The following is a 26,716-nucleotide window of genomic DNA, read 5'->3' as shown; positions in this document are numbered from 1 at the left end:
GCTTTTCCTTCAGTATTGCTTGTCTCAAGGTCTAAAACCAAATACTCTCTTTAGAGAAGGAGCAGTGTCGGCATCCATTTTACTGTTTATCAGATTTTTCTATTTCTAGATTTGATGTGCTTCCTGAAGGGAGCCACTGTTTATACACACACAAACACACCTGTCCATTCCTCATGGATTACAGATTCCCATTGGAAATTACACGTTCTACAGGCATTGTCTGAGCCTCCTTTTGAGGTTTTGTGAGAGGTCTCAGGTTTCTCCTCTTGGTGGTAGTCTTCTTTGCTGGAAGAGTGTCTAAGTGAGCAGTCTATCCTTTGGGCAAGAGTTATGTATTTTTCCTAAGGTCATTGGTAAACTCCATACTTGACAGATCTTTGGAGATCTGTCCCAAACCATTTCATCCTAGGGAAAGGTATTGGAACTCCCTAGACCTCTGCAGGGTAGACCAAGTACAGAAAGTTGGATGCTGTCTTCATATCCTTTCATCAAGTGGCTAGGGGCAAAAAGGCTTCCAGAGCAACTCTCAGAAAGTGGTGCATGCGTTTTGCAAGGTCTCAAGCCTCTGGAAGGATCACTGCTAATTCAGCTAGAAATGCCTTCCACAGTAGCTTTTAACACCAGTCCATCAGTGGAGGGCATTTGTAAGGCAGTGACCTGGGCCTCAGCTTCCATATTTATCAGTGATTACTAAATGGACTCTATTACCGTAGCTGATGCAGTGTTAGGGTGGAGGCCTTACAGTTTTATTGACTTTTCCCAAGTAGTTGGCAGCCGACATTTCCTCTGTGGTTGGACACATAGGTTGGTAACGTCCCAGTTGTAGCAGGATGTCCTTGTCCCAAGGGGTGATGCAACATTGGATTTACCATTAACATTCCTTCTGCCTAAGAATGAGACAGACATTCAAGGAGCAGTGTTCTTTGTTCCTAAAGTCTTTACTTGTCATTGCTAAGTTACATTTAAAGCTGTCAGTTTTTTCTCCCCTATTTATTAAATGGAGCCAGTTTATTATGTTGATACATGAGCAGGGTCATTGGACAACTGCAGAAGTCTTCCAACTTGGGGGAGGGGGGGATCCCTCATCAGAGATAGGAAAAACAACCTATTTTCTGTCTCCGAGGATTATTTTGATTATTATTTTCATTTATAGTCTTTCTTTCTCACTGGGACCCAAGGCAGATTACAAGTACGATAAAATTTTCAGTCGATCAGTAAGTGGATTACAAAATATGATAACACTTGGGTCTAACAGCAAAGACTCCTAGTAAGGCAAAGTAGTGCAGTTTGAGCTGGGAGTGTAGAATGGGGTGGCGGGTTACCTGGGGGACAGAACATTGGGTGCACAAATATCTGTTTAAGGGATGATGGGAAGAGAGTCCTCTAATTGTAATAGGATGTGGCTGGCTCCCCCATTCTCAAGTAGAAGGAACCAGTATTCCATTCTAAACTGTGCAGAATCTTGTTTTATATTGTGACCTAATTTGGAACTCTGGAAAAAAGATGGGTGTGTGTGCTTAGTGTTCCCTTAGTTGTGATTTGCAATTCTGTTATGGTTTGAGATGCATGGAGTTTGTTCATCTTTGATAGCAAGCTGTAGGCCGAAAGGTAAATCAATCAAATTGCACAAGACTGCAATAGAGTACAGATTTGCTATTTGCCCATACAATGGATAGGCCTGGAATGCAAATAAATAAAATTAAAAATGCTGTTTTTTTCTTACTATGAGGAGATCAATGAATTCATAGGTACAAGAGACGACTAAGAAATAGGTACTCTGGGATGTATCAGCTGACATTCTGCGGAGAGAGCAGTGAGGGGTGAATATGCACAATTTCCCACTTTATTGCGGGGGGGGGGATTCTCTGTCTTTATTTGAGATTTCTACAGCCCCGGCATCTAGTTTTCAGAAGTCTCAGGACACTGCTGGAGGAGGAAGAGGAAGACAATTGATCTATTTCTTCTGGTGGAGAGCTGGTGGGATCCAACTTTAGTGTCTAAAATTTAAAATGACTAATAACTAAACAGTGAAATACCCTAGAAGTGAATCCTATCCTACTCTGTGCATTGAGTGTAGATGGGCTTGGAGACAAATGAAAGGAACTTAAGATTGTTCTGTGCCGTGCTTTTATTTACTTCAGTCCTCCTCTCCTCGAATGCTAAATGTTCTGATTCATAAAATGCCAGCCCTGCTTTGAAGAACAAAACTATCCTTCATGGTTGAAAAACAGTGTGCCTAAGTGCCGTGGCTCTCCTGTGGCATTTCAGTAGACGAAAACATAACAAAAGAAGAAGGCTCCCTCTGCTGTGTTGCACAAAAAAGAATATGCTTATCATATGGCCAGCTGTTTCGGTACTGCTGGCAATGCTTGGCTTCCAGTGCATTGTCTCTTGCTACCCTCTAGACCAGAGTGACTCCTCTTGAGTTACCTTTGATCCAGAAATGTGTGTAGCCACATAGAACAAAGCATTGCTGGTGTTAAATGTGCTGTTTATAGATTGCTTCACTTTTTTCCTGTTGATTTTAAATGGTTTTGTAAATTTAGACAAAGATGTTGGCAGTGGTGTTCTGAGTGCGTGACGGAAACCATCTCCCATTTATTTGATTAGGCTCCCCAATTAAGCTGGCACCATTCAGTAGTAATGCCTTTGTGGTTGTGAGGCACATATGCACTTAACTGTAGTACTACTCTCAAATGTCTACTACTTTAAGTATGCTCTTCTGAGCAGCACCATTTAGCAGTTCCCGGCCCAAAGGATGTCTGCCTTGCCTCGACCAGGGCCTTTTCAGCCCTGGCCCCTGCCTGGTGGAACATGCTTCCAATTGAGATTAGGGTCCTGTGGGATTTATTACAGTTCCCCAGCCTTCCCTGCTCAGCTTGATCAATCTGCTCAATTCGCATTACAAGCCTTAGGGCACTCCCTATACCGCCTTGGCATCAGATTCGGCGGACTTTGGCCTCTTAAGAGAATATGCCCCTGACATTATTGCGGCAGGCACAATAGTTAGTAATTGTTATGCTGCCATCAGAAATTGTTGAGGTCTTTATGAATGATTATGTATTGTCTTATCAGTGTTGTAAGCCACCCTGAGCCCGCTTGCGGAGTAGGGCAGGATATAAATTGAATAAAATAAAATAGAGTGGCACTTAAGAAAGAGGTGAAAATTTGTTAGACTACCAGGGCCCAGATGAAATATCTGGGGTTGCCTGTGCCCAGGCCTGTTCTAGGGATGAACACATATTTGACCCCATGTTCTATGAGTAGCATGCAGAAAGGGCAACATATTTGTCTGAGTTACATACATATTTCCAAGGAAGCGGTACCTTCTTTCTGCTTGTACTCCTCTTAATCTGTTGCAGAGATGGTCCTCCGCTGTGGAAAACAAGAGAAAACTGGAAAGAGATAGAATCCTAGCTCTGTTCATCTCCACATGCAGTCCATAATTCTGTATGGCAGTTTCTCCTGAAACACGAGGCTGTGGTGGGTAGTAGCGGTTGGATTCAAAAACACTGTGTGATGTGGCACACACGGGGAAAGTGTCAGCCGCACTAATGGGGGGGGGAGCCAAAAATTTCACTGGACTAGCACAAGCTGTTTGTGTGAGCTTAAGTGGACCCTGGCCAATGTCCCTGCTCCCTTCAGGGGTTTATCTCAGGAGAAATGTCACTGGGGTCGCTGCTGAAGGATTGGCCAAACTGTGCCCAGGGTTGAGGCCCTTGGTGCAGCTGTTCAAACTGATGGGTTCTTGAATATTATATCTATTCTCGACCTTTAAAATTAGTACCATGCCTTAGTAATATTTAAATAAGTTATTGTTGGGCCCCGGTCACACGGGCAGGAAACTGCGGGGGAGAAGCGTGGCTGTTTGCCCTGGGGCAAACTACTGCGCAGTTACGCGATCAGACCTCCCGTGGAGGTCCTGTGGAGGTACCGTGGAGGTTCCATGGCAAGGGAGAGGTGCTGATCACAGGACAAGCCGGCGCGCAATGAAGAAGCGCGTGCCGCGACAAACTGTTTTTTTGTGTGTGTACACGACAAATGCGCATGCTCCGCTGGGTGCGTGTGCGCATCCACAGAGACTTGGACAAAAAAACCCACCTTATTTGCAAGGGGACATGGGCGGGCGCCGGATGCCACCGGAAAAGCGATCAGACGCTCTTGCCCCGCAGTTTCCGGAAACTAGTACCTCCGAGGTACTAGTTTTTTGCCACGCAGCTTCGGCTGGAAGCCTCAGTTGAGCCACGGGAGTGCTACGCTTCCCAGATGTGCTGGTGAGATCGCGCCCGGAAACTCCGCCTGTTTTCCGTCTCACTTGTGTGGCTTCTGTTCCGTGTGACCGCAGCCTTGGTGTGATTTTTAGATGGTGATTGCTTGGTTTTTCTGGTAGGACTTTAATATTATGCAATCAGTTATTCTCTGGTTATGGGGTCCCCAGTGTGGCACCAGTAAATGCCATGGTGTCCGCCATCTCCTTTCCTGGTACCTGCCAAGTGTTTTCAGAAAGTTGGTGGGGTCAGGTGGGGCTCTTTACCAGCAAGGCTTCTAATTGGCTGTGCAGGTGTTTAAAAGTTGCTTTAGCAGCAGCTGCCACCACAGCTCAAGGATCCTCATTGTGTGAAGGTAAGCTGTGTGTATGCAAGAAAACAATATAGTTATCTTAAAAGGAGGCATCCTCTTAAACAGAGCTTGTACCTAAAATTTTGAAGAGTTACTATTGAAATTACATGTGATCTCACCTCCTGAAATTCTGTGGTTAGCTCTGGTTCTTTTGGAAGTCATTTTGTTGTTGGCTCCACCTCCTGCAGCAGCCATTTTGTAACTGCACCCCCACCCTGTGTCAGAATTCCAAAGGTGCCAGCAGGATCAAAAAGGTTGGGGGCCTCTGCTCTGGCATAATCAGAAACCATTTTCCTACTATGACACTTAACATTTATCTGAAGTACCTTGACAAATATACTGGAAAATTAGCTGCATTGGATTACTGTGTAAACTGCTACATCAGAAATGTTCTAAGGGAAGCCATTTTCCTTTCTGCACTTACAGAACAGATTTAAAAGACTGTAATGACAGCAACCCAACCACTTTTTTTGTCTTGTGCTCAATGTGATTTCTTCCGGGGGCTGTTTGAGGCTGTGACGACCCCTTAACTGGGAGGTCTGGTTTTACTTTAAAAGTGTTCTTTATGTTTTGTTCTACTGGGTAATCCGGCTGCCTCCAGGAAATTTTAAAAGGATTTCCAAACCTTTATACTGTTACTCTTTCTATTACTGGTTAGGTAGGTCGAGGGTTTAGGCTTTCATGAGGGTCTATGTGTTTCCTGAGGAATTATTTCTTTCAGAGCTTGTATACTTGAATGAAATAGGATTTATTTAAATAAAGCATAAATACGAGGGTAGAACCATGTAACTAGTAAAGTAGGTATAACACACAGTCTGCTCCCTACTGACAGGGATTTTTCCTTAGGTAACTTTGTAACACTTTTTTCTCCAAGTCCATATAATCTTTACTGTTTCCTAGACACTCAGCTTCAGTTTATAACTGATTCAACACAGAACTGCTTGTCACTTTCTTTCAGACACAGAACTTAACTCTCATGACACACTAGACTTCTCTCTCTCCTACTTCCGAACTAACTTATCCCCTGTCTTCATCAACTGTCAGACCTCTAACTGTCACTCCTGATAGACATACCTATCATCCACACAGCATCACTTCCAAACCTCTCCCCCTCTCTGTCACTCACCAATCACACCACTTGCCTGTTTCAACCACTCTAGACTATCACACAGCCATGCCACCAAACTTTTAAAGACACACACACACACACAGTTAAACATGAAATCATTACAGAGGCCTAGGTGGGTGGTAGTCTTTCCATTACTAGTCAAAATATTATTTGACTGGGATACTAGTAAGTGTTCTAGAGAGACTTTCTCACTCAGTTGCACACAGAGTTGTCAAGTTTTCTTGCTTTTAGACTTGCTCATTCTCCATTACTGTGTCCCCACTCCCATGGCTGGATCTTCCCTTGCAGAACTCGTAAGTGGGTGCCACTATATCCTCCCCCCCCCCTTCTGGCTTAGTATTTACCCCACCCACAGAAACTGAGCCGACGTTTATGATCACTAATATTCACCTCTCCTCCCCAGTGTCAAAACATAGTTTGCAATTTACTCTGGGCATGGAACTGTGACCGTTTGACTTACGTTGCTTTGTAAAGCACCATGTTCACTGGTGCTGTATAAATAACGGTACTATGGATCACAATTCACAGTATATTTTTAGCATGACTTGTACCAAAGGTATGAAGTTAACTGCCATCTGTGTGTTTCATCAACCTTTAAAATGTCATCCATTATTTGGAAATTAATTATCAGATGGCAGTGTATGTATAATAGCCAGGAGAGCCTAAGATTGTCTGTCAGCCAGAGGTTCTAACTCTTTAGCATTATGCACCACTAGGTGGTCAGCTAGACTTATTTTTAAGTCAAGAGACATTTCAGAAGTGGTTTGCCTTTTATGTAATAGAAAACGTATAAATAAACTTATTTTTTTAAAAACAAGTGGTTTGCCATTGCCTGCCTCTGCGTCACAACCCTGATATTCCTTGGAGGTCTCCCCCCCAAACACTAGCCAAGGCCAACCCTGCTTAGCTTCTGAGATCTGACGGGATCAGGCTAGCCAGGCCAGGGCATTATTTGAGAGACCAGTTCTTTTAAGGGTTCAGTGAACTTTATTCCTTTACAGCTTTAAAGAAGACATTGGGTTGGATGCAAAGGACTGTGAGTGGAACTCTGCTCTTTGAACAGGTTTTTCTTGCCTCCTTTTTCTTCTACGGCCCCTGTATGGTCCCTGAAGTGCTGTTCCTGGCGGCTGGGGAACTCTTGGCAACTCTGCATGTGGGGGGAAATAGTAAGGGGGGGGGAAGCAGCTAAAATCACTGCCTTTGCCCCTCTTGCTATGTACCCTATTGTAGTACTTAGAGGCAGCATGATTTGCTGGCTTTGTAACTTCTTGGTCTCAGTCTTTCATTTTGTGAGGTGTCCATAGGTCAGTGGTACAACACATGTTCTGCTTGTGGAAGGTTCCGGGTGTTCAGTCCTGGGGAGTTTCTTCTAGCAGAGCTGCATTCTGCATTTGTGACCTTGAAGAGCCACTGCCTGTCAGAGTAGACGCTACTGGGTTAGATGGCCCAAAGGCCTGTCTTGTTTTCTGGCAGCTTCATCCTATCTATCTATCTATCTATCTATCTATCTATCTATCTATCTATCTATCTATCTATCTATCTTCCTATCTTCCTATCTTCCTATCTTCCTATCTATCTTCTATTTATCAATTTGGCTTCTATCCCGCCCTCCTCGCCACAGCAGGCCCAGGGCGGCTCACATCATTACAACAGATAAGACAGTTTCTCGAGTAAAATTACAATAATTTTCAATTTACAATAATAGAGTCTAAGTGAAGGGCGGGGCATAAATCCAATCTCCTCCTCCTCCTCTTCTTCCTCTTCCTGTTTTTACTTAGGTCCCTGATAAACAGCCGCTATCAATATGACAGTATGATTTAGTATTGTAGTGTTAATTTGGAATGTTAGTGATATGGCTGAATATTTAATTCAGGAATTTGCTTTTTTAACCATGTAAGTATTCCTGTAGATAGTTACCATGTTTGGTAGTGGAGAAGATTATAATTTGTGGAGGGGTGCCTTAAGTATGAAAATGCTACAGACATTTTAGAATCTTTTATAGAAAGTGGAAGTATAATTATGTATATAGCATAGTTTATGGGGATCCAAAGTGGCTTAGATCATTCTCCTTTCCTGTATTTTATCCTCACAACAGCCCTGTGATGTGGGTTAGGCTGAAAGGTGTGACTGGCCCAAGATCACTCAGCAAGCTTCCATAGCTGAAGTGTGGACTCAAACTTGGGTCTCACAGATGCTAGTTCAGGCTTCTGTAGCACTCTGGCTCATAGTGGTTCGGACTCTTGGTCCCTTTAGCCCAGGGTTGTCTATGCTGGCAGGGGTGGCTCTTTACAGTGCCAGGTACAAACCCTTTCCTGTCACCTTCTGGCTCAGATTCTTTAGTTAGAGATGCCAGGGATTGAACCTGGTACCTTCCACATGCAAAGCGGGTGCTGCACCCACTGAGCTTTGGTCTGTAAGCAGCCAGCTATTGAATTTTCAAACAAACGAAAGCGTTTCAGTGAGCTTGATAAACGTCTCTGGGAAATTATTTCTATGAGTCAGCATTTTTAGAAGCCCACATGACGATTTAAGAACCTTCCAGCTCTGTATGCGTACGTATGTGCACACGCATGCATTCTGAGTAACATGATAGCTGTCTTTTTATTATCCCTCCAGGATTATCCTGGACACTTCAAAAGAAGTGATTCAGAGGCTTGGGTTCACCACCTGCGCCAGATCTTTACTTTTGCTTTAGTACTGAAGTAGCAGCCCCAACATTCAATGGTCCTGTAAAATTTCCCTCCGTAACACTTTGTTGCATCTTCAGCCTGCCTTTTAAACTTGAAATGTTCTAAAATTTGGTATCGCAATTGTGTGTGTGTGTGGGTTTGCTGAAAAAGGAACTGTCAGGAAGAGTTGGTGTTCAGCCATCAGATGTGTGAGCACCATGGATTGCCTTTGGCTGCAGAGAAATGAGACTTGTGTTTCTCATAGTAACCTCTTTAACTCCCTTCCAGCACAGCAAACTGTTTTTGAAACTAGGGGGAGTTCCAAAAGCAGCTTCTCTGAAAGGGTGGCATTTGCCAGGGGAAAAAATTAAAGTCCCACTGGGCGTGTGCAGTTGTTCTGGGGTACACTTCAAGTAACTTTCTGAATTGTGGCCCTTATGACTTTTATGTATTTTTACGTTTCAGCGGTACAGTTAAAGTGTAGTGTGAGTCGCTAATACTCAATGGGAGGTTGGGGCAGAACTGCAGTGGAGGTTTATCTCTTGCTTGTTAACAAATTGCTGAATAAACTTTGAAATTAATTTCTAAGTTGATCAGATGAATTTGTAATCCAGGGATCCATTTTGAACCTCTGGTGCCTGATTTTTGGTGGATAATTAATATATCCTGAACTTATCTTGTTTTAGCATGTTGAGAGATGGTAGAACACTTACCAAATGCCGTGTGTTTCATGAACCTCTTCCCATTAACAGGGATGCAGCCTGGTCAACTTTATATGGCCGATCAAATATACCCTCTTGATTTCGTTGAACTCTGTTTCTCATTTTCAGTTTGTGCCTTACAAATTTTAACCCTTCTGGTTAAAACCCTCAATGCCTGTTGTAGACTAACCCCTATTAATAGTATTTCCTCAAAATTAAGTGTGTGTGTGTCTGACTTCCAGCATGGTGGCTTAAAGGGTGGTGCCTTTTGCCCATAACAGCAGAAGCTTTACGGGCTGTTCATAAATACTTGCCATATTCAGCCTGGTTTCGTTTCTGGGGAAGGATATACAACTCAGAATGTATCACTAGAATCAGCTGCAGAGAAGCTAATTGGCTTTGTGCTGAGCTGCCGTAAAAACAATTTGCTGCTGTGTTATGTGTAATTTTACAATGGCAGTAAGAAACGTAAGGTTCGAGTCCATAACCCTACATATTGAAACCAGACATAACTTTTGTGGGGCACTGTAGTGGCGGCGAAGAGGTTTTTACACATCAAGCCAATTAGCGTTCATTATGGGCTGCAGTCTCAAGGGCTCGTTTCCTTGCTGAGCTCATAAATACCCCAAGATGGTTAGGCCAATGAAAGTCATTAGGTTAGCTGAAGAGCAATCCACCAAGAACTGCTACTGCATTTTGTTTTTGTTTTTTTTAAGGCAGCCCCAGCGTGAAGTTTTAAAAAGTAAAACATGTATGCAGTAGCAGCACTTTTGAGGATTGTGCCCTTGATTGATGATCTTGCTAAGCAGTGAAGAGTGGGGTTAGATATTGTTGGTTGCTTTCCACCAGTTGCTAAGTACATAATCCACTTTTAACATACTAATAAGTTACCTGCATTCAGTAACTTGTGGCCTCTAACTGCTTCTTCTCTTCCTTCCTTTTTGTCATCCTGCAGTGTTCTGTGCCAAGGTCTTTGTGGCTAGGCTGCTCCAACCTGGTAGAGAGCATGTGCGCACTGAGATGCCTGCAGAGCATGCCCAGTGTCAGATGTCTCCAGGTGCCTTTCTTCTTTCTTGTTGTAAATGTGTTATGCGTATTCTGTGGTCATTGTTTTTTTTTAAAATCTCTCTGGGTTCAATTTAAACTGTAAAAGTCTCCTGAATGTTTTCTCTGTATTGACCTTCTCTAGTTTTTGTCGGAGTCCTCCTTAAGAGGGCTTTCTATGACACGTTCCTTTTAGGAAGTGGTAAGCGTTCCGCTTTACCTGTTTTCTGAAGTTTTCGCGCATGTAACAGTTGCATGTTGCCTGTTTTCGTTTTGATCTTTTAATAAGTCTCTAAATCCCTTTGATTCCCCCCCCCAGTTGTTAACAATGTGAATTCTTAGCATCTCCCACCCCCTTCCTTCATGGGCCCAAGAACGTAATGCTTAGAGGGGAAAGGAAAGTTGTTATTGCCTGTGCTAAATTATTACAACGAGGTAGCATTGAGCCCTATTGACTTGAGTTTCTTTTAACACGAAATAACTTTAATCGAGAACTGTGAGAACATGGTGTAAAGTAACAAGATTATGAGCTCTGAGTTTTCTGACAATTGTAAATTAAGCTTTGGGTAGGCAGTGTGTGGTGGCAATTATTTTCTTAACTTCTGGGGGGCCAGATTTGACAAAATAGCAGAACTAAACATAGTAAGCTCTGTATTCTTGGTATGAAGACTTTAGAATCTATTCTATTGCTTGGAAAAGAACTATAGACTGGCATTATTCTTTCTTCATATTCCAAAGTGCTCCATGTAAATCTTTAAGTGTGTAAACACTATGTAGCGATGTTAATTTGTGCACCCCAAGGTTCTTATGCATAAATTTACGTATAATTAATGTTATGAATGGAACAAAGGGCAGCTCACAATATATTCTGAATAGCTACGCTTAGTGGTTGATAACTTTTTCTGGGCACTAGGCCATTTGAAAATGTCTTCTGTGGCCAGGCCAGGTATATTTTCATGACTTTTGTTTAGTTCTGTTCACTTTTACACACACCACAGCATGCAGTGAGTGGGTCTGGCCATTGCATGGGGAAGCATTACAAGTAGCAAAATTACTTAGACCGCATGCTGTGTAATCTGTAAATTGTTCCATGTGCTGTCTGTTGAGGAAGTGTGGGCTGCATGTGACCACTGTTGGTTCAGTCTGTGGGGCTGTAGCCGAAGAACTGTGGGTAAAGTTTCTTTCTGCTTTGGGGCTTATGGCTGCACTTCCCCCCCCCACTGCAAAAGAGTAGGGCTTCTTATTCTTCATTGCCCTCTAAATCCCTCTACTAATTGCTTCCATCATTCCCCTAAAACCTGAACCTTTGGTGTTTGTAGAGAATTGTGGAATGTGCCCCATAATATAAAGCTGTAATTGACTGTTGGCAGCAAAATGCGTGGGACATGCTAGATTTAGCCAAGGGCATTGGTCCTGCTGGGTGAGGCTTTTTAGAAGTAAAGATGGGTTACCCAGCACCTTATTCTTTACCTTTGTTACACAATAGGAAGAAGTCAGTTGCCAACATAACATATGTTAAAAGTATAAGAAAGTAAGGAGTTAATGATCATAATGTTTATTCTGGCTCTGTATTTTATTTGCTCCCCATGGTGTTGACATACTATTTGGACTGACTTCTGTTTTTTTAAAAAGGGCAGATTCTCTCCCTTGTGATGTAGTGGGCATCTCCACACTTGTATAGTCTTGCCTGGCACTGATGTCTTGTGGCCTGAAAGAGAGCCTGTTATATGACCTTCCTGTATGTTGGCAGAAAGAAAATTTCTTCATTATGACATTTAGCACTATTAATTTGGCGATTCTGATTATTCTAATTAATTTTGATGTCGTTTAACAATACACTGTATTTCCTTTCACAAAGTTTCTGCTTCAGATTCACCTTACTGTACTGAAATGGCAATTTTAAAGCAACCAGGCATAGCTATAATAAAATGATACTGCTGTAGAACTCCTTGTTTTTTTGTTATGCGCTTTTATTGTAGTATTACAAAACAAGCGCTCAGTGTAAACAACACATGATCATGTTGTAATTGTTAGAGAAATGGCCATCTTCCATTTAGAAAACCATACCACAGTATCAAAGATTGGAAGGTGGCTATTTTTATAACAATTATGATTGAGCACAAGTATTTAATTTATGTGTTACATAGTAAGAGTGAGTGTGTTGCTCTCCAACTCTGAAGTTACCTTTCTGTGAGAGCTTCCAGAATTTCAGCTAGGACTTTGTGTCAAACTTTCACTGTATGTGCCATATATTTTATACATATCATTACCCTTTCCCCCCTTAAAATCTAAATAGTTTCTTGTGCTAACAATTTATACCTGTGCTGAAAAGTATGTATCTCAGTAACTTAAGAATCAGAAATTTGTGTTGTATTCTTGATCTGAATCCTTTCACCTATGTTAAACATATACCAATGGAATTGTTTGCTATATGCGTGGAAGGGTTTTTGTTTTGTTTTACTTTAGCAAACAAAGGGATGGATCCAAATTAACATTCCATGGACACAAGGATTTTTGCTTACAGAGCATGATTTCCCCTCCTCTCCCACTCCACAAATCCCATGAAAATGCCCAGGAAATCCACACTTCTCCAAGAACGGGATTTTGGGGGCAATTCAGACTGGTAGGGGAGAAATGTGAGCAGAAATTATTGCGCTTGCAGAAATGTCTAATCTGGATCCAATCCATAAAACATTAGAAAATTAGAGTTGTACAAAATTACAATATAGTGAAAGAAGATGTCAGATTCCATCTCAATATTCATCATTTTGTAGAGTAATGCATTACCTAGGAGCTACACATTAAGCATATCTTCAACAATAGCTTTCAGAATATGCAAGAGATTAACCATCACTTCACAAGAAATACGCTATACAATTCAGACAATCAATGGTATTGAACATTTTTTCAGCACTTTCAAATTGGTCATGTCCTGTCGAACTTCCTTAGGAAACACAGCTGATGTAATGAAGTTTGAAGTATAGCATACTTCTGTGCAGGGCTTTTGACAAAGGAAGACCAGGTCTGAATTTTGATTTCAAAGGGATAGAACTTTGAATGTAGATATTTTAATGGATGTGGACTTGGATTAGAATAAGATTCTCCCAGACTTTATGCCATCTGATTTGAAAGACAGTTTTTAAATGAGGTTTCCCATGAGCAGATTTGCTTTGTGTATATTTGACCTGCCCATGGATTCAGACTTCTTGGACCCAGATTTTAGAAGTGATTTTCAATCTCTAGATGAAAGTTTTTCTTCTTCTTTTTAATAGTAGTGACTCAGTTCAAGCATCAAACTGGCCAAACTGTAGTTTGCAATTACTGTAATGTAGGAACCCCATGGTTGAGCCTTCAGACATAAAAAACCTGATTTAGAACTGCATGACTGCTTTCATTTTCCATTTGCTCATGGTTCGTAGTTCTGTAGTATAAATGCCTCCGGACATGGGGTGACAACATATAACTGGTTTACCAATTTGTACATCCCAGCAAATGATCGTTACGGCAAGTCAAGTTTGCAAACTATTCACTAACCATGGTTTGTCAGTTCAGACATCATGCTGAACCATAGTTTTATCTTCCTATAGCTTGTTGTGGTGTCAGAATTGAACAAATGTAGATGATATTCTGAGCTGATCAGTTTCAGAGTTGACTAGCAGAATTATTTCTTCCACTACTAAGTAACTGTTTTTACTCATACCCACGGACAAATCTTTGAGGCCTTGCGTTCGACTTGTGTATGGCTTCCTTGACCACCCTGAATTCAGCAAGCTCAATACAAGGCATCTGGGGAAATTAGCCCGTTTGACGGTGTCATGTTCAGGTTGATATTTTTATTCCTTGTGCTATGTTTTATACCAATCTAGTTCCATATAAATCTGTCAGTAGAATTTACCCTTGATCAGTATCTGTAAATACTCCAGTCTGTCTTTAAAAAATATGTGGCTATGACAATGAGCTGGAGTCTGTAGCTAAGCCTGTTTTACTTAACACCTTCTAGTTCACAGATGTTTCGAGTTGATTAGCAAAGTGAGATTGTGGTCGTAGAAACAAATTCCCTCTTTCTCATTCCATTTGTTTTGAAAGTAAGCCTTTAGCTTTTGTCGTCACTCATGTCTGTGAGCTGATGTGACATTTGTATTGCAAAATGCATGGTAACCTGGGAATAACAGTAGTTCTTTGGGCAAATTGCTGATGGAAAGGCAAGAGAGATTGTCATTTGATTGATTGAGAGAGAAGGCTATGCAATGGTTTTGCAAACATACATTGAAAAAAATAAATAAAACATAGACTGTGAACATGTGCTTTGTATTCTCCTGGGCCAGTCAATAATAAAGAAGAAGAGAGGTGCCACTTGATCCAGAAAAATCAGTCATGTTCTATAGGGTGGAACTCAGTGGACATTGGGATCAAATTGGGTTGAAACTGGGTCAACCTAAATGCTGGCCAGTGGTAATGTTTTGTCACCCAGGCAGTGATAAGCAGCTGTTTTCCTTGGTCAGGGTTGGGGAACCATGAGAGAGCCAGCAGAAACCTGTGACTCCTTTCTCATGTAATCTTGTAGGTGGAGTCTCTTTATCTTTCTCCCTTCCTTTTTGCTATGTAGAAAACTGGTTGTTTTCCAGGCCTTCATGTCTCCATCCCCACCTTACGTTTGTCTCCCACTATCCTATTTTTTGGTCTAATTTGCTTTTCTTCTGGATCCCTAGTTTGTGTCTCATCTTCCTATTTTTATTTTTATTTTAAATTATAGTTTAGGGTATCTCATCTAGAGCAGATGGAATGAGCCTCTTGTTCCATAAATATGTAATTAAATATTTTACTGTACTAGCCTTCTTACATATTAATTTTTATGCCAATAAAGGTTAACTGAACTGAATATATTAATTACCTAATAGACAACAATTTCAAACCAATGCTCTACAGCCAGGGGTCTCAAACAAAGTGTCAAAATCAAGCTCATGCCTCCCTAAATTACTTAAGATAAAATAGGAGCAGTTTGAAAGATAGCTGGTCTGTCATTGGTGGAAGGCCCAAGCCAGGCTGTGCACTGTAGGGCCATTTTACAAGCCTATGAAATGATGGAGATAGCAGGGAAGAAAGTGTTCTCCTCGTTGACCTTTTCAGTTCCTTTACTGTCAAACTACCCTTTCCGATGGAAACTCTCAGCGCTATTTTTCAGTAGAAAAGACAGAAACCAACAGGGGCTGTTCCTTACACTCTAGGCGGTTCAGTGGAATGTGGCATGATGGTATCAAAGTGGTCAAAATGAAAAGGGATTGATTTCCCCTGTCAGTGTGAAGCTGTAAATCACTCACCGTGTAGCTAAAGCTATCTCTGTCCTGTAACCAGGTGGAACGAAGAAAAGAGGTCAAGGGAAGAGGCATCATTCAGGTACACTTCGAGTGGCTCTGCCACCATTTGCCGGGTCACCTCGCCCACAGAAAAGAGACTTGAGACCAGCCAGTAATTTGCTAGAGTCTCCTTTACCAAGGAAGATCCCCCCCCCCCCTGCAGAGCCCTTTTAGCTTTTTCTACTACTTACTTAAACTACTGTAGAAGATGACCAGGGAAGTGTTCTATATCTTGGCCAAAGGAGCTCTTACTTTCTCCTGGCAAGATTGAGCCAGCCAGGGCAGGTAATTGCTATATTACTGTCCTCTGTGGTATAGCATGAATATGGCCGCTTCTGTGCTGCTTTTGCTGCTGTCTGGGTTTAACGGGATGGCAAAGGGTGAGCCAGATTGATACGTTGTGCCACTGCCACCTGTGGCCACTGAAGTGCAGCTCTAAACCCCCCCTCTGTTCTGGCTTTACATGGCTTCTGAATGGACAGCCATTTTGGGGGCCGTGTTTCCCTCCCCGCCCCCCCGCCCCCCGGCTGCCAAGTCACAGCTGACTCATGGCGACCCTGTGGGGTTTTCAAGGCAAGAGACATTCAGAGTTGGCTTGTCAGTGCCTGCCTCCGCACCACAAACCTGGATTCCTTGGTGGTCTCCCTTCCAAATGCTGGCCTGCTTAGTTTCCAAGATCTGAGGAAATCAGGCTAACCTGGGCTATCCAGGTCAGAGATTTAGTTTTTGCCCTTTGAGTTCAAATATCACATTTCCCCATGCTGGGGATCAGAATGTGACCATAGTTTTGTCTCTGGTATCCTCAGTGTAAGAAGTTTAGGTAGTAGAGGTGAGAGAATTTTCACTGGGAATTCTGCTGGGTTTGGGGAAAGCCATTGCCAGTCCTAGACTTGAGGGATCGGTGATCTTGACTTATCATGTGTTGGATAGCTCTGTGATGACCAATTTAAGTGTTTAAGAACAGGGCCAGTTTGTTGCTGTGTTGCATAACCTCAAGAGTGTTCGCTGTTTGCAGCAGGAAGAGTACATTGCATGGCCAGAGTGTAGATTTACTTGGAGGCTGGTAGCTGTGGTACAGCAAGAAAGTGCCAAATGTCTGCGTGGTATCCCTTAAGCTGAGGTTTAACCTATAACTTTCTATATTTTTGTCTCCAGTCACCAATAATTCTGTAGGTAGTCTTGTGTACTGGGGTGATACAATTTGAATGCTACCTATTGTTGGCAAGTAACTATTTGCCATGTTTTAAATTATTTGCACTGTGGATTATATATACTCATTCACCTCCAAAATCTTGGTCCATTTTTCACATTGCTAACTTCACGTAAAACATCAGTTGTTGAACCTTCATGCTTGTATTCGGCCTCAGCTTTCTCTCCATTAAGCCAGTATTCTCACTGGGTTTAAAATCTTCTTAGATTCCACATGTACTGCTTAAAATGCTTTTCAGCCTCTCTCCTGTATGTGCACTAGACAGAAATGTAGTTTATATATAGTATACAAGTATTGGGGTTTTTAATGGATTGATGGCATGCAGAGAGAAGGATTTACAGTTGCGTTTTAACCTTCAGCACAGCTTGAGTCCTCCATCCACCATTTCCCCCCCAGACACCTACATGTTTGCAAATGCCTTTTCATAGTCTTAACCTCTCTGTACCATAGGTTAGTGTAGTTGGAAGGCCTTGTCAGTTTCACCAGTGCCAGTTTCCTCTGCTTTCTCTGGTGAAACTAATAAAGGTCATATGTCAGTTGCAGTGATGTGGAGAACTGGACTATCCACCTCCTTTCCCTGCCCTTGCTGCTAATCCAGGGAGGGGGAGAGCTTTTGCTTTCAGAAGGGCACCTATGAGCATCAACAGTGATGCGCTCAGTAGTATTTGGGAGAGAAACCAACACCAATTTTGCCCCTCTCACCTTGTCGGTTTCACTAGAGTGTAGCAATGAGAGCAGTGAAGGAAGTGTTGTTGGGGCAGGGTAGAAAGATTCCCCTGGGGTTTCATCAGAGTGTAGTCACATGGCAGCTTTGGCTAGGTAGTTTGGGAGTGTCTTCTACTCTGCACTGGCTGGGAGGAGCGAGGGTGACCTATAAAAGCAGGAAAAGCCTAACCTGTGAATAGTGGTTAGGTACATTCACAAAGCAGAGGAAAAGTTTCAGTATACAGTTGGTCCTGTTTTGTTTTAGTGACACTGTATGACTTCTTCTGAATTTTTTTTTTTTACTGCTGTAAGCCATTTTTGGAGAAAAGTAGTGAATAAATACGATGTGTGAGAACTGAAGCATTTTAAAGTGTATATGTGCTTTCTTAGAATTTTGTTCCCATAAGGCGTTTTCTTAGGCCACCACGGTTTCATTCTTTTCTTCCAGTAAGCCCACGCACCCTCTGCTTATTCTAATCAATATTTGTCCATTCTCCCTTCTGCCCTCTTGCAAGTTCAAACTGTAGGTCCTTTAAATAGGAACCATGCAGGTACTTCTCTGTGTGTGTGTTTTCAACATATTTTTGCACTTTAGTGCTCAACACGTGCCTTAAACAGTAAACTTTAAAATAACAAACTGCTGTGCCTTGAAAGTTAAAGCTCTTAGTCCAGAGAAGGGAGTTTCTCTAATCCTTGGTTTCAGGATATGTGAGAGGAGGTGGTGAGCGTTAAGGTGGAACATCGAGTTGTTTGGTGTTCTACTGACCTATATTTGCCATTGCATGACAAAACTAGGTCAGCCTCTGTTTCTGTTCTTAACTGTGTTTTGTTCCTGTTTAGACGATGCTACAGTTTTGTATTGTTTTTAACTCCCTGCATGGAGAAATTTAAATCCAGAAAGTTACTGCCAGTGAAAAATATGACATTCTTTTGATGATCAGGTATTGGAGTTCTACGGTGATAACTGAGGCAGGACATTTAATGTATCTCAACATACAAAGAACCATGCCCTTTATAGCACATTGCAGAAATTAAAATAGCCCACGTTGGTTCATTTTTTGAACCGCTACACTCACAATTTGTTTTCTGGGTTATGCCAATAAAGGTCTATGTATGTGTGTGTGTGTGTGTTTTCTGGAGGGGTGGGGTGGGCATCTCCAACTTTAAATTCTAGGGAAGTGGCTGTGGCTCAGTGGTAGAGCATCTGCTTTGTGTGCTGAAGGTCCCAGATTCAATCCCTGGCACCTCGAGTTTAAGGACCCAGGCGGCAGGTGGTGTGAAAGATCTCTGCCTGAGATCCTGGACAACTGCTGCCAGTCTGAGTAGACAACACTGACCTTGATGGACCAAGAGGTCTCACTGACAATGAGGCAGCTTCACGTGTTCAAAATGTCCTGGCTGAGAGTCTGGCTAACTGTACTGCAGAGGAAGTGGTAAGGAAGCTTCTGATGCTAAGCAAAACTGACCTGCTGTGATTTGTACTTGCAAGATAATGTTGTCAAGGCTGAGAGCCTTCCCGCAGCTGGATGCTTTTATGTATAAAATGACTTTTGTGTTGTCTTGGCTCTTGTGTTCCAGTATGAATTCAGGAAGCTGGGAATGTAAAAAGTTAGGATGGTAAAGTTAACTGATTTTAAAAATCTGAACAAATCCATTGAGGAATAAGATGAGTTTCAATGCTGCAGCATTTATTTATTTCATTTATACCTATGTTCTGCCAAATGAAGACCCAAAGTGAGTTTGCAACATTTCTCCTCTATTTTATCCTCACAACAACCCGGTGAAGTGGGTTAGGCAGGGAGTGTGTGACTTCCCCAAGGTCACCCAGCAAGCTTCCATGGCAAAGTAAGGATTCAAACCTGGGTCTCCCAGAAAAGTCCAGCACTCTGACCTAGCAGGATTTCTATGCATTTGTGGTATAAGCCCTAGTGTGTCTTCTTGAGAAAAAATAAATATAAGACAGTGTCTTATTTTCGGGGAAACACAGTAGCTTAAACTTGGATTGTAGCCTGTATTGGAAACCTCATATATTAGCCCCCTTTTCTATGTAACAAAATAGTGCTCAGTAAATACAGGCCTGGAGTTGTTGCATTCTTCTGTTCATTGGACAGTCGTTCAGACATTAGTATTTGTTAGAGCACTAAATGGAATTTGTTTTGTTCAACTCAGATGGCTAAAATTGTTACTTCTGCTTTGGCGGCGGGGGGGGAGGGGGTTGTTGCTTTAATGAGGCGGTAATTGTAACTCTCAGGAGACCTTTTCCTCATGACTGCTGGGAAGGATTTTGCTGTGTGTAGGGACTTTCAAGTTTGTGAGTGAAACTTGCAGGGTAAGGTATTTTCACATCATTCTTAGCCTTACAATAGCAGGCACGTAATTAACATTATTCAGCACTTACATCACTTTAACAGCAGGAAAGCTGGATTTGAATAGGCCATGGCATCCTTCCTTGCATATTGCAAACATTTAAAGAATTGTTGTTGTTGTTCAGTCGCACAGTCGAGTCCGACTCTTCGCGACCCCATGGACCAGCTCCCGCCAGGCCCTCCTGTCTTCCGCTGTCCTCTGAAGTTGGCTCAATTTCATGTTTGTTGCGTCGATGACACTGTCCAACCATCTCATCCTTTGCCATCCCCGTCGTCTTTGACCTTCAATCTTTCCCAGCATCAGGGTCTTCTCCAGTGAGTGCTCCCTTCTCATTTGGTGGCCAAAGTATTTGAGCTTCAGTTGCATTATCTGGCCTTCCAGGGAACAGTCAGGGTTGATTTCTTTTAGGATTGACTGATTTGATCTTCTTGCAGTCCAAGGGACTCTCAAGAGTCTTCTCCAGCACCATAGTTCAAAAGAATCTATTCTTCGGCGCTCGGCCTTCCTTATAGTCCTACTCTCGCAGCCATACATGACTACTGGGAATACCATTGCTTTGACCATGCGGACTTTTGTTGGCAGGGTGATGTCTCTGCTTTTTATCATGCTGTTTAGGTTCGCCATCGCTTTCCTCCCAAGGAGCAGGCGTCTTTTAATTTCATGGCTGCTGTCACAGTCTGCGGTGATCTGGGATCCCAGGAACGTGAAGTCTGTCACCACTTCCACGACTTCCCCTTCTATTTGCCAAGGAGTACCATACTTTTTTTCTTCTTCAAAAAGCCTCCTCCCCCTTTCTTGAAATTTACACTCCTAAAATTATGGCAGCAGTATCTCTTTCAGTATCACTGTTGTGGCATATAAATGGTTGTTATTTCTATGAGCGCTCTTAGTACTGAAGCAGAAAACAGCCTTGTGACATTCAGGAAAGGAAATATTGGAATGTTCAGTCCCTCTCCCAAGTTAATGTCAGCAAATCCAAAGTCACTTCAAGCAGTGGTCCAACTCCTGGGTTGGAATCCTCAAGGGAGTTGCAGACTCCTAATGAGCCGTCCCATTCTCCTGCTTTTTTTTTTTTTAAATCAAGGCTTTTATTTAAGTTTTGGGGGGATTTAAAACATTAGATTAAGAAAACCTACAGAAAAAAGAGTAGTAATGGTGATAGTTTTCGGCTGCTTTAATAATGCTAAAGTTTTAAGAAAGGTCTCCATATACTCTGGAATTCGTCTCCTGTGGCATGATGGGCAGATGTTGCTTTTTCTTTTGCAGCAAGGTCCAAAAGATCTTCCAAACACTTTTCTGTACTAGGTGAAGCAGCTGATTTCCAAGACTGAAGTGTAAGTCTTTTAGCAATAATTGTAGCTCTCAAAACCCAGAGGGGCCCCCCCCCACTTTTCGATCAGTCTGTTGTCAGCAGCATTCATGCACAAATAGGGCAGAATGTCTTTTGCCTACCCTTGCTGTTGATTAAGATGGTAATACACAGGATGATGAGGTGTGACCACTCAGTGTGGAGAGGGTTCATTTTTAGTCTCGGCAGGTTTAGAGACACCCCCCCCTTCTCCCACCAAGCATAATCTGGCCCAGCTGCTCCTGCCCCATTGGTTCACCCAGTGCTCTGTGTGAATTTGGAGTTCTCCCTCTATGGAGGACATCTCCATGGGTTATTCCCACCGTGCCTTTACGGAGGCAGGAAATAGTTCTTTCCCCTTCCTATTGGCGACTCCGGAATTGCCCATCCCCAGTTCTGTTCCTGCCTCACTAGGGAGAAGCAGCACAGTCTAGATAGTCATAGCTGTTCTTTAAAGATCTTATCTTAATGTCCTCTTTTTTCATAGCCTTTGCCTTGCCTGTTTCACCTCTTCTTCATCTACTTCTCTCCTTCCTCTTTTTCTTCTGCTCCGATCTTGGAGTGAAGACTTCAGGGGTCTGTTGACCCGAAAAAAAGCTTAGCAGCCAATATGGCGGCAAAAGAGCTTCCCGAGGTTTTTCCCTTGGGCGACGAGAGAGAGGTGCGTGCCGCGTCGGCGGCAGCGCGGGAAGACCTTGGGGCCAATCAGCCTTCGCGCTTTGATCGTGCGCCCCCAACATCGGCTGCCGGAGCAGCAATGCCGGTGCAGAGCGCCCAGAAACGCTGTCGGCAGCCTGAAGAGGATGAGCCTTCAATTTTACAGGCGCGCCCTCGGGCAGGCGGTGGCCATCTTGGGGATCTGGCTTCGTGCTTTGGACCTCTGCCAGGGGCGATCCCGGCAGCTGCGGATACTGAAGGAGGGCGTCTCTCCATCTCTCCAGTCCTGTTACAAGGCGGCACACAGATGGGTAAGCCCATGGAACATGGGGGCCTGATTGATTCCTCTGAGTTGATGGAGTTCATTAGGAAGTCTATCCATCAGGAAATGGCCCACTTAAATACCAGACCCGTGGTTCCACTACAGCAGGAGGCTCATCATCCGAGTCCTCCAGTGACTTTCCCTTCTGGCTGGCCCACCAAGGCAGCAAAAAAGGCTCCGCCTCCTCTCCATAAGAGACCTACGGAGGAACAATGTGGGGAGGAGTTAGAATCCAATGCCTCTTCTATTGAAGATAGCGAAGAGGGTGAGTTTTTATCTGAGGACGAGACCGAGGAGCTGAATCTGAGGACTATCTGAGGACTATCAATACCTCTTATCTAAGGCGGTTAAGGCTCTAGAGCTGCATGATGTGCCTGCTTCTGAATATCAAAAGGCGGCCAGGGCTAAGCTTAAATCCAAGTCGGGTGGCAACAGGGAGTTGTTTCCTCCTGAGGAGTGCACGGAGAAGGTGTTTCCCTTTCCAGAGTATTTCGACCGTCAATTATGATCTCGTTGGGACAAGCCTGTGGTTAACAAACAGTTTCCCGCTTTCACTAAAAAATTGTATGCTATGCCTAATTATGCTGATGAGTTGGTACAGGTTTCACCTGTGGATGCCCCCGTGGCCGCACTCCAGGCTGGCTTAGTCTCTGAGGATGGACTAGGCAACCTCAAGGAAGCAACTGATAAGAAGCTTGAAGCAACTCTTCGAAGAATTCACGAGTCCATTGCCATGATGGTCAGAGCGGCGTCTACAGCTTCCATCGTTGCTAGGGCATCCATAGTTTGGTTGAGGAAACTTGTTAAGCTCATCCCAGAAAACAACCGCACATTACTGGAAGGAATTTCCCGCACTCTTAAGTCTGATTCCTTCACGGCTGACGCTACCTTGGACATTATTTCCTTTGCTTCCAGGGGCCTGACTTCTACGGCTGTAGCCAGGAGACTGCTTTGGCTACGTGCTTAGCAGGCAGACACACTTTCTAAATCCATCGTTACCGCCTATCCCTTCCAGGGGGATCGTCTGTTTGGTGAGGCAACATCCTGGTGGAAACCAGGGATAAGAAAAAAGCCATGCCTAGATCCCTGAGACACACGGACAGACTCAACCCTCAGTCCTTTTGTTCCCATCACTCTCTGCCGCACTTTCATCAGGACATCAAGAAGCCTTCATGGGACTCGAACAAACAGTCCAGCAAGTGTGGCTCATTCAACCCTCGATTCCATAGAACCCAGTTCAATAGGAACGATAGAGGCGACAGGGAGGCCAAGCCCAAACAGAATTGACTATGCCGGTCTGCCGGTAGGGGCATAACTTCTTCATTTTGCCAAAGCCTGGTCAGAGGCACAGGCAGATGCCTGGGCAGTGGAAGTCATGTCTCAGGGATACTCAATAGAATTTCTTCATCAGCCTCCAGAGAGATTCCTGCAATTACCCGCAGGCAAATCTGTGAGCAAGAGATCCATTATCGACAAGGCCATACAACATCTTCTCAGCATCAGAGCCATCAACCAGTTCCATATGGCGAGAGAGGCTGGGGAGTCTACTCTATATTGTTCATGGTCTCCAAAAAGAACAGAGACTGGAGGGCGATTCTGGATCTCAATTTCTTAAACAGATTCATTTGTCTGCGCCATTTCTGCATGGAAACTCTGAGAGTGGTAGCGAACTCCTTATCCCCCAACGAGTATTTGACGTCCATTGATCTTACGGAGGCGTACCTCCATGTGCCTATCTACTCTGCTCACAGGCGGTATCTCCATTTTTGCATCTACGGTCAGCACTTCCAGTACAGGGCTCTCCCCTTCGGTCTTTCCACAGTGCCCAGGCTGTTCACCAAACTGATCATCAATCCTGTAAGTCATCTCAGGAGCCAGGGGATTCATGTACATCCATACTTGGACGGTTTGTTGGTCCGGGCCAGCACACGGTTGGAGTCAATACAAAATACAGCAAAGACCCTACAGTGTCTGCGCAGTCACGGATTTCTAATCAACCTTGAGAAGAGTTCTCTAATTCCATGTCAGCAAGTAGAACACCTGGGAGCGGTGATCGACACCAAGCATACCGCCCTGTTTCTACCAAGGTCCAAGGCGCAGAAGATCAAGACCATTGCTACGCTGGTCTACCGCTGCAAATCTTCAGCCTTGATGGTGTTGACCAGCCTTCTGGGTCTCATGATTGCCAGCATCGACATGATTCAATGGGGCCATATGCATGCCAGACCATTGCAAATGTTTCTTCGCCCCAATCAGCTAAACATCATACAAAAGAAGACTATCAACCTGCAGATCCCCCTCAAGGTCAAGGAAAGCCTGCGATAGTGGACAGACATGAACAACCTTACCACCGGGAAGACTTACTATGTTTGTCACACCATGGAGCTGTTCACCGACGCCAGCCTCCAGGGATGGGGGGACAACGCTAGAGGGTGTTCCGGTCCAAGGGATCTGGTTGCCAACCGAGAGGTCTCTTCCGTCTTCCGATCAATCTTCTGGAAACACGGGCGATTCATTTAGCTCTGATCCACTTCGCTTTCTGGCTGTGGGGACAACATGTTTTGGTGAGAACGGACAACATTTCTGCCAAAGTTCATCTCAACAAGCAGGGAGGCTCGCGATCCTGCCAACTGCACAAGGAGGCAATGAAGATTCTCATCTGGGTGGAGAGCAGTGTGGCATCCTTGAGGGCAGAACATATAAGAGGGATCGAGAACGTCCAGGCAGACTGGCTCAGCAGGGAGACGTTACAGGAAGGAGAATGGGCTCTCCATCCAAGCCTCTTCATCAAGTTAGTGAACCAGTTCGGACAACCAATACTGGACTTGTTTGCTTCACCAAAGAACCACAAGCTGCCAAGATTTTACGCCAGGTACTTCCATCAGGACGCGGAGGCAGCGGATGCCCTCATGACGAGGTGGCCTCAGGGCTTGCTGTATGCGTTCTCGCCATTCATCCTGATATCCAGGACTCTCCGCAGAATCAGAGAACTCAAGGCGGAGGTCATCTTGGTAGCTCCGAGGTGGGCGAGACGTCCATGGTTTTCGGCACTGCAGAAGATGTCAATCCTTCCACCGTTGGTCCTACTGGTGTCTCCGGACATGTTCTCCCAGGGGCCAGTGTGGCATCTGGATCCGGCCTGGTTATGTCTGAGCGTGTGGAGATTGAGCGGCGCAGTTTAGCAGAGTTGGGATTCTCTCCCCAGGTCATGGACACCATCATGGCTTCCAGACGGAAATCCACGACTCGTATATACAACACTACCTGGAAGGCCTTTGTCAGGTGGTGCAGGTGCAATAAGGTAACTCCGCTATCTCCGTCTGTAGCTTTGCTTCTGTCGTTCTTGCAGGACGGATTGGATGCAGGTCTCCGAGCCTCTACTCTCTGTAGACAGCTGGCAGCGTTATCAACGGTCCTACCTTCCTTGGAGGGTTTCAAGATTACCAAGCACCCTCATATTCGTTTATTTTTGCAGGGGGCTGTGGCCAAATCTTCTCCACAAACGCATCGCTTTCCTATATGGAGATTGAACATTGTGCTTGATGCTCTTATGAAAGTGCCATTTGAACCTCTCAGGGAGGTAGGTCTGAAATGGCTGAGAATGAAGACCTTGTTTCTCGTGGCCATCACGTCAGCAAGGAGAGTTTCTGAGCTTGGAGCATTGTCAGTAAAGTCATCCTGCTGCATGTTCCACAAGGACAAGGTGGTGCTTCTGAAGGATCCTACATTCCGGCCCAAGGTTGATTCCAGATTTCACCGGTCACAAGAAATATGTCTACCCACCTTCTGTCCTCACCCCAAACACCCTAAGGAACATCTCTGGCATACCTTAGACGTTAAGAGCTCTCAAAATTTACATTTCAAGGACGGAGTCTTGGAGAAAGACTGATTCTCTGTTCATCGGTATTTCCCCACCACGCAAAGGGAAAAGATGTCGAGGTTCTGAAGTCCTGCATTGTGGAGGCTTACCGGGCTTCAGGACGCGTGGCATCACGGCACATTCTCTGAGAAGAGCAGCGACCAATGCAGCATTGTTTAACAGGGCATCAGTGGAGGAATTCTGTAGAGCTGCGACGTGGTCCTCTATCTCTACTTTTACAAGACATTACAAGATCCACACTGTGGCATCTGCAGATGCAGCTTTCGGGAGAAGAGATCTTCAGCACGCCGTGGCATTGGAGGAAGATGACGACCCACCTGAATGAGGGACACTGCTTGGGCAGTTCCCATGAAGATGTCCTCCACCTCAGAGGGAGAACGACCATTGGACACTTACCATGAAGAGTCCTTCTCTCTGTGCTGATTTCTTCTCTCACTGTATTACTCTGGGGTTTTCTTTATCCTGCAGAGTTGGGTGGTTACATGTTGAAGTTAATGTTCAAAGTTATATTTTATAGGGCAAGGCCAGTTATTTCAGGCTACAGGCACTGCTTTTGGAGTCCCAGAACTGGGGATGGGCTATTCCGGAGGCACCAACAGGAAGGGGAAAAAACTATTTCCTGCCTTTCTAAAGGCACGGTGGGAATAACCGATGAAAATGTCCTCCTGTCCTCAGAGGAGAAGGACCCTTCACGGTAAGTGTCCAATGGT

General features: G+C 44.0%; 1 protein-coding gene across 2 annotated transcripts in view; it reads left to right on the top strand.

Annotated features, from left to right (window-relative positions):
- Positions 1 to 26,716, top strand: part of FBXW11 (F-box and WD repeat domain containing 11) — a 137,888-nt gene that overhangs the window by 29,120 nt on the left and 82,052 nt on the right. Inside the window, exon 2 of one of the 2 annotated variants that reach the window (XM_015406930.1) lies at positions 10,075 to 10,176. The exons of the other annotated variant lie outside the window; for it this stretch is intronic. Coding sequence (XP_015262416.1) covers positions 10,075 to 10,176 — 102 coding nt within the window. The remainder of the gene's footprint in view (positions 1 to 10,074; positions 10,177 to 26,716) is intronic. 2 annotated transcript variants of the gene reach the window in all.

This window comes from Gekko japonicus, unplaced genomic scaffold (genome assembly GCF_001447785.1).
Source record: "Gekko japonicus isolate JY-2015 unplaced genomic scaffold, Gekko_japonicus_V1.1 scaffold1350, whole genome shotgun sequence".
Taxonomy (NCBI): Eukaryota; Metazoa; Chordata; class Lepidosauria; order Squamata; family Gekkonidae; genus Gekko; species Gekko japonicus.
Note: the sequence above shows the minus strand (reverse complement) of the source record. Positions and strands in the feature narration are given on the sequence as shown.